This window comes from Scyliorhinus torazame, chromosome 1, assembly GCF_047496885.1.
Source record: "Scyliorhinus torazame isolate Kashiwa2021f chromosome 1, sScyTor2.1, whole genome shotgun sequence".
Classification (NCBI taxonomy): domain Eukaryota; kingdom Metazoa; phylum Chordata; class Chondrichthyes; order Carcharhiniformes; family Scyliorhinidae; genus Scyliorhinus; species Scyliorhinus torazame.
This window is the reverse complement of record NC_092707.1, coordinates 392,191,190-392,199,400: the sequence shown is the minus strand read 5'-3', so window position 1 is coordinate 392,199,400 and position 8,211 is coordinate 392,191,190. Positions and strand designations below refer to the sequence as shown.

The 8,211-nt window shown below is 46.4% G+C and overlaps 1 protein-coding gene across 1 annotated transcript in view; it reads right to left on the bottom strand.

Moving 5' to 3' along the window:
* Positions 1 to 743: 743 nt before the first annotated feature.
* dldh (dihydrolipoamide dehydrogenase) overlaps positions 744 to 8,211 on the bottom strand; it is a 32,726-nt gene continuing 25,258 nt past the window's right edge. Inside the window, exons 2-10 of the mRNA XM_072507348.1 lie at positions 8,108 to 8,209; positions 6,706 to 6,963; positions 5,715 to 5,775; positions 4,150 to 4,280; positions 3,839 to 4,008; positions 3,513 to 3,729; positions 1,830 to 2,622; positions 1,594 to 1,708; positions 744 to 1,410 (exon numbers count right to left, since the gene is read on the bottom strand). Coding sequence (XP_072363449.1) covers positions 1,405 to 1,410; positions 1,594 to 1,708; positions 1,830 to 2,622; positions 3,513 to 3,729; positions 3,839 to 4,008; positions 4,150 to 4,280; positions 5,715 to 5,775; positions 6,706 to 6,963; positions 8,108 to 8,209 — 1,853 coding nt within the window. The 3' untranslated portion in view covers positions 744 to 1,404. The remainder of the gene's footprint in view (positions 1,411 to 1,593; positions 1,709 to 1,829; positions 2,623 to 3,512; positions 3,730 to 3,838; positions 4,009 to 4,149; positions 4,281 to 5,714; positions 5,776 to 6,705; positions 6,964 to 8,107; positions 8,210 to 8,211) is intronic.

Here is an 8,211-nt window from a genome sequence, read left to right as displayed (position 1 = left end):
GGCTATCGCCCAAAGGCAAGGTTACCCCTGCCCAGTGTTACTAATGTTAATTTTAGGACGATTGCAAAAAAATGGCCAACCGCAAGCTCTTATGTTGGGTATGTCAAATATGGCAAGACAAATATTGCAGCCAAACCGCATAGCTTAAAAATGGTCCCAAATGCTTAATTGACTAGATGCTGAGAAGAAAGCCAATTGGTTATATCACACCATCACTTTTTAGTTAATCATTTGGCCAATTTGTAAAGGTTACCGAACAAGATATAAAGTGAGACGAAAACAGAAAATGTAGGACAATCTCCTCGGGTCTGACAGCATCTGTGGAGAGAGGAGGAAGCTAACGTTTCGAGTCTGGATGATTATTTCTCAAAGCTTTAACGAAGAGTAATCCAGCCTCGAAACATTAGCTCCCTTCTCTCACCAGAGATACTGTCAGGCCTGCTGAGATTGCGCAGCATTTTCTGCTTTTATTTCAGATTCCAGCATCCGCAGTAATTTGTTTTTATGTAAAGTTGGGAAGCTGGAAGTGCAACCATAATTGTTCCAGATTGAAGAGATTAAATATCCTTAAATAAAAGCACTGGTTTAAGGTCTTTTTGATTCAAAACAGGGATAGTCAAGCATCTATAAAGAAGTTGATCCTGAATTATTGAATCAGATGAGGAAAAATAGGTTTAACGGAAATTTGGAGCCAGACTGTCAACTTTGCTCCATAAAAGAGAACAGGGTAGAACATCAGAAAATTATAATCAATTTCATTTATTTAGAAAAAATATTTATAAAACACTTTTCTTCAGTAACAAAACAAAAACAATACAAACAACTCCAATAATTTTTTGCACCTGTTTCTATAAATACGGTTATGTACAAAATATAGACATAGAAACTGAAGTGCCTTTTTTTATTACATATTTACCAGAATTTTAAATTATGTGAAATGAACTTCAAGAATCATCGACTGCACAAATGCGTTTGAAAAATATTTCAGCGCTTGAAACAATACTTTATTGTGTTTTCCTTCTCCACTCCTGATCAATTGGAAAACATTTTCTGTCCAAAAAAGGCATCAGAGGCAGTATTTGCATCTCCAGTACAAGAGCATTGTCTCCTACTGCTCCTGAGCTTATACTCAAGGCAGTGCAGGCTTTCCAGTCCGGCATTAGGTCCACATAGAGTGTACAAGAAGCAACTGTTTGTCTGTAGTGCAATGGACTTTTCTTCTCTCAAAAAAGCCATGAAAAGGCAGTGCAACAGGTGTCCGTGGGTTACAGGTCTTTGCTTCCTGTCTGTCCTTCGAGTCTTCTTGCCAACCTCAGCAGAGAGCCAGTTTAATCTGAGCAGCAGTTTACTGGAGTCAAATCTCTTCTTGGCAAGGCAACCATACTTCCATCGTGGCACTCCCAATTACACCTACGGAGAAATCAAGCAGAGCTACTGTCAAGTCTATGGGTTTGGGTACTGGAACTCTCCCAAGCAAGGTTTTAGCTGAATATTGCTGCGAGAAAGGAGCTGGTAACACTCCTGACACAAACATTGGCATCTTCATGTATTGCGGAGGCGAAAAGGGAAAGTGAGATAGAAAGCAGTACAAACCTCAGTTGCTATTATACATTCGTCCTTCTCTTCAGATATGACATACACTGACTGGTACTTGGTGTCTTTTGAGGCAGAGTATGTGGACTCTGGCCGCTTTCTTTCTGAGGGTTCACTATTGGGTTGAAATAAAAATAAGAGTTAGGCAGGTAGGTAGTTGACTGAGTAACCCAGATAAAAAAATAAAATTCTGCATGATAATACCAAATCAATAGGAGGCTGATTTACTTAATTACCCATTATGCTGTGTAGCACTTTTCTGCTCTGCTTCCTGGCTACTAGCATTTCCCCGCTCATTTTCAGCTTTAAGTAAGTCTTCATTCTTTAACTCGTGTACCAGATTATAATCCACTGAAGGGTATTTGACCCTGTAGCCATTTCTCTCAGCAGAGCTGTCGCTGTGCAAGTCCACTTTCTTGTTGGTGTTTTTGATTTGAGTGGCAGCGATGATGCTGATGGAGATGTCTTTCTCGCGGTGGCAGTCGGTGAGGTTGTTCATCGTCTCTATCTCGCTCTTGGAGATGTCGGGCGGCTGCTGTCGCCCCTTCTGCAGCTTTACTCGCACGCAGACCACGACCGCCGCACACCCCAGGAGCAGCATTAGGACCAGAATAGCCCCAGCGCACACAGCAACCCACGGAAACTGCCCCTTGTTCTCAGCTTCCGTGTATTTATCCTTAACGTCTATGATAACGGTTTCACCCTGAGGCTGTTCTGGCAGCAGGAACTGGCAGTTGAGCCCACCGTATCCACGGGCGCACTGGCAGACATAGTGGTTGTTCCTCTCGTGGCAGGTCGCGCCATTGTGGCAAGGGTTGTTCACGCATTTATTGATGGAGATGCTGCAATTCTTTCCGCTAAATCCAGGCAGGCAGGTGCAGGTGTGATCGTTAACTCCATCTTGACACGTTCCGCCATTAAGACAGGGCATACTTGCACAGTTGTCCATGTCAATGTCGCAGTATCTTCCGGTGAAGCCAGCGCGGCATTGGCAGATGTAGGAATTCCCAATATCCACACACAGCGCACCTGAACAAAAGAGGAAAATATCGATTTAACAAAGAGCGAACTTCAGTTCTGCAATGGTGTGACATTTACAACAACAGCTTGCACTTATGTAGCAACATTTAATATGATTAAATGTTCCCGAGGCTCTTCACGTGAGTGCTATCAGACAAAATTTGGCATAGATATTTAGCGGAGGTGGCCAAAGACCCAATCAAAGAGGAAGGTCTTAAGGAGCATCTTAAAGGAAGAGAGAGAGGGAGAGGGCATAAAGGTTTAGGGACAGAATTCCAGAGCTTAAGGCCTCGACAGCTGAGGATAAGATACCCGATAGGAACATAGGAACAGGAGTAGGCCATTCAGCCCTTTGAGTGTGCTCCACCATTCCATACAATCATGGCTGGTGAGCAATTGGGCGGCACGGTGGCACAGTGGTTAGCACTGTTCCTTCACAGCTCCTGGGTCCCAGGTTCGATTCCCGGCTTGGGTCACTGCCTGTGCGAGTCTGCACTTTCTCCCCATGTGTGCGTGGGTTTCCTCCGGGTGCTCCGGTTTCCTCTCACACTCCAAAGATGTGCACATTAGAAGCTAAATTGCCCTTAGTGTCCAAAACAAAAAAGGTTAGCTGGGGTTACTGGGTCACGGGGTTAGGGTGGAGATGTGGGCTTAAGTAGGGTGCTCTTTCCAAGGGCCGGTGCAGACTCGATGGGCTGAATGGCCCCCGTCTGCACTGTAAATTCTATGATTCTATGAATTCAAAATCGGGGATGCCCAAGAGGCTGGAATTGAAGCAGGACAGAGGTTTGTTGGGCAGGAAGATGGTGGTGGTAGGGGGTGTTGTTGGAGTAAAGCCATTCAGGGACATTCCCACACCCTAGAGCTCATCTGAATATTCACATTACAGTACTGCTTACCATTGGTGCACGGGCCGGAACTGCAGTGGTCAATTTTCTTCTCGCAGTTGAAGCCAGAATAACTAGCAGGGCAATGGCAGCTGTAGCCACCTGTAGGTTTGTCTGTGCACCTTCCTCCGTTAAAGCAGGGACTATCTGCACAAGTCATGGCACTTAATTCGCAGTTTCGACCATGGAAGCCCGGTGGGCAGGTACAAGAATAGTGATTTTCCAGATCCTAAGGCAAGAATTCAGTCCATCGGTTAGTTATCCAGGCATACTGGCTGTACATCAGGAAGAATTGGATTTTATTTTTGACTGATCTTTAATAGTTCAGTCCCACTTACCGTGCAGGTTCCATCATTTTTACAAGGATTGGCATCGCACTCGTTGATCTCAATTTCACAGTTGGAGCCAGTGTACCCAGGGCGACAGGTACAGGTGTAACTTCCTTGACCAGTATTGGTGCACGTTGCTCCATTCTTGCAAGGTCTATGATGAGTACAATAGTTCAGGTCTGGGGGATCGAAGAGAGGGAGGAATAAATGGGGGCAGACAGTGGAAATCAGCTAGTGGCAAGAGTAATAGAATGAAGACAAAAATAGCAACCAAAATAAATGGCCTTTATAAAAGCAGCAGGAAGGATATAACAGCTTACCCTGGTTACAAAAGAGACCACCCCATCCTTCCTGACAGTTACACTGCCAAGGCTGCTGACATGTCCCATGAAGACAACCTGGATAGCGAATACATTCATCACAGTAGCGCCCTTGCCATCCCACCCGACACCTGGAAATCAAACAAAAAGGGAAATGGCTTAATACCTTTCAGCAACTTTTCTACCAAATGACTTAAAACTTTAAGAGAATTAAAAATAACAGTTTTCCCAAACTGTAAAATTCCCATTCATCCCCCCCCCCCCCCCCCCCCCCCCCACACACACACACACACACACACATTTCCAGCACAAGCCATTGCACTGTTGGGATGACAATGATCATCATAGAATTGATGCACACAAAGGACTCTGGCAGGGAATAAGATAGAATCCCTACAGTGCAGAAGAAGGCCATTCAGCCCATCGACTCAGCACCATCCCTCTGAAAGAGCACCGTACCTAGGCCCACTCCCCTGCCCTATCCCCATAACCCTACCTAACCTACACATCTTTGGACTCTTAAGGGCAATTTAGCATGGCCAAGCCACCTAACCTGCACATCTTTGGACTGTGGGAGGAAACCGGAGCACCCGGAGGAAACCCACGCACACACGGGGAGAACATGCAAACTCCACACAGTCACCAGAGGCTGGAATTGAACCCGGGTCCCTGGCGCTGTGAGGCAGCAGTGCTAACCATTGTGCTGCTGTACTGCACCAGTTACAAACCTAAATTAGAGATTTTAAAATACATGGTCAGGGAGCCATCCTCTCTGGTGTGACTTTCCAGAAGACCAATAGAAATATTTGAATTGTAAAGGTGGACTGAAGGTCTGTATCGACCACATCAACTTCTACTGCTTTAACTCAGTCGCAAGGAGTGAAGAGTGAGTAGATAGTTCCTGGTTCCATGATACAATGCCAGTTTTGGAGAACATTTAAGATCAAAATGATGTTTATTTTTGTTGGGGTTTTTTTTGGGGGGGGAGGTGGCAGGGCGAACACAGGGAAAGTAATTTGCAACATACCGCCACCACAAAATAGTTTCTGAAAGTGGAAAATGGTTCACCAGAGGAAAGGTGGGAGGGGGCATCCCAATAATTTCTCTGTCCCCTCTGGATTCAATGGTGTCCCAGTGGGTCACATCAGGAAAGGCTCCCGGAGGGAACATGAATCGGAGGCCAACAGAGGGCGCCCCCTCCCGGCTGCTGGACAACAGGAAGATAGGGAACTGCTATAATTGGTCCAGCCACTCATTTCACTTGGTAATTATAGTAAATTTACTTCCCAGTAGGGCATTGTAAACTGAAGTTAACAGCCGTGTTTTCCTTCGGCTATATGATCCCCAAAGGCCTGACGTTTCCCAGGCTTCCAAAATGTACCTAACAGCTACCAGGAGATGAATAGCTTTGAACTCGAGAAGCCGCTTCCATTCCCACGCACCTTCTGATAGAGATCATTTACCCACTCTTTTATGTACTGTTAACCAACAGAGAGAGAGAGAGAGAGGGAGGAGGGGGGGGGGGGGGGGGGGGGGGGGTGGAGAGAGAAGCTCTCATTACTTACTTGCATTCCCCAGGCCGGTCGCAGTATCCGTGTTGCTCATCACAGCCAGGAAGACAGATAGCTGGGGAGAGAGAGGAAGCGAATGGAAAGTTAGATTGACTGAACGTTAAAAAAAAAAATCACATCAAACCACAGTCAGATTTGACAAATCTAAGAACCGTGACGTTCAATCTAGGAAAAGAAATAAACCTCAGGAGACAGAGAGAGAAGTTTTACAAGTGGTTTTGTTAAAGGGGGGGGGGGGGTGGAAGTGATAATCGAGTCTCTGGCTCTCCACTGCTTAACACACACATACACACACAAAAGGGAATGTTACAAAGCTTTTATTTCCCCCACCCCACACACACCCCCACCCCACCACCCTCTTTCTTCTCTCTCTTTTCAATGTTGGTCAAAAGTCCTTTTTTTTTTGCCCAACTCCTCCACCCCTTCATATCTAGCTGTGTGTGTGTGTGTAGATAAGAGTGGACAGCTGGTTTGTAGGCTGCCTCTGGTAGGACAGCTGCTCCATTGTTATTGCTGCCTCTCAGCTCAGAACGCAGCTGCCTGGTGGACCTGTGAACATTTCAACAATACACACCACCGCCAGACAGCCCGCCAGCCAGCCCCATTCTAACCGGGCACCCACACGACATGGCCCAATGAGGGGGGAAAGGGGGGGGGCGGTTGGAATGAAGGGGGAGTAGGGGAGCTTCCTAACCCCACCACTGCCACTTACACTGGCCATTTAGGAAGTCAAAAGCTGAAACACATCGAGGTGGGAGCGAGGCAGCCCACACAGCAAAGGGACCGGGCTGGTTTTTACACTTCAGAAGCCAGAGACTCACCCTGGCAAACTAACCCCAGCTCTTTTTGTTTTATTTATCGAACAAGTCGTTTTGAAGGGAGCCGTTTTGCTGAGGGATGCAGCGTGTTAACACTCGGCTGTATTTGCAGGGGGAGGCTGGCTGAGGGAGAGGTGGGTTTCAGTGAGGGACGGAGGGACACTCACACTCAGTACAGTAGGGTCCTTCCCAGCCCGGGTTGCACAGCTTTTCCCCCTTGTCGCCGCAGCTGAAGTGTCCGAAGGCATCGTCTCTGGGCCGGCAGAAGACGGAGCAGCCTTCCCCGTAGTAGTGTTCGTCACAGACAAAGCGGTACGAGTACTTGAGTTGGGTCCTGCTACTGATGTGCACATCCTGGGACCACTCATCCCCCACGGTGAGGTGTCGCTGGGTGGTCAGGCGGCTGATGAGGCGATCCGGGTTATCTGGAGGGAGACAGAGAGAGAGTTAGAGAGAGAGTTAGAGAGAGAGATGTAGAGAGAGAGATGTAGAGAGAGAGAGTTAGAGAGAGAGAGTTAGAGAGAAGAGAGAGAGTGAGCGAGAGAGAGTTAGAGAGAGAGAGTTCGAAAGTTAGAGAGAGAGAGTTCGAAAGTTAGAGAGAGAGAGTTAGAGAGAAGAGAGAGAGAGTTAGAGAGAGAGATGTAGAGAGAGTTAGAGAGAGTTAGAGAGAGAGTGAGAGAGAGAGTTAGAGAGAGTTAGAAAGTTAGAGAGAGGTAGAGACAGAGAGTTGAGAGTTAGAGAGAGAGTTAGAGAGAGAGAGAGAGAGAAAGTTAAAGAGAGAGAGGGTTAAAGAGAGAGAGAGTTAGATAAAGAGAGTTAGAGAGAGTTAAAGAGAGAGTTAGAGAGAAAGAGAGTTAGAGAGAGAGAGAGTTAGAGAGAGAGTTCGAGAGAGAGAGAGAGAGTTAGAGAAAGAGAGTTAGAGAGAGAGAGAGTTAGAGAGAGAGAGTTAGAGAGAGAGAGTTAAAGAGAGAGTTAGAGAAAGAGAGTTAGAGAGAGAGAGAGTTAGAGAGAGAGTTAAAGAGAGAGTTAGAGAGAGAGAGTTAGAGAGAGAGAGTTAGAGAGAGAGTTAGAGAGAGAAAGTTAGAGAGAGTTAGAGAGAGAGTTAAAGAGAGAGTTAGAGAGAGAGAGTTAGAGAGAGAGTTAGAGAAAGAGAGTTAGAGAGAGAGAGTTAGAGAGAGAGAGTTAAAGAGAGAGTTAGAGAAAGAGAGTTAGAGAGAGAGAGAGTTAGAGAGAGAGTTAAAGAGAGAGTTAGAGAGAGAGAGTTAGAGAGAGAGAGTTAGAGAGAGAGTTAGAGAGAGAAAGTTAGAGAGAGAGTTAGAGAGAGAGTTAAAGAGAGAGTTAGAGAGAGAGAGTTAGAGAGAGAGTTAGAGAGAGAAAGTTAGAGAGAGAGTTAGAGAGAGAGACATGTCAAGAAAGGCTTGAATAAAGCACCGAGGGTTTACATAGGAATTTGGGGCAGAAGTGGGGAAATCCAGCCCTTCCGGGTTTAAGATTGGGCGAGAAGAGAAAGTGGGGATGAGGGAGTGGGGGTGGGGGTGAGGGGTGGGGGTAAGGGGCGGAGGAATTTACCTGAACTCAGGTCATCTGTGGGTTCGGCGTGTAGAGCTTCGATGATCAGAGAGAAGGTCCCCTGTTGGAAAAGGCCAATCCAGTCAAATAAGTTGAACAATAGT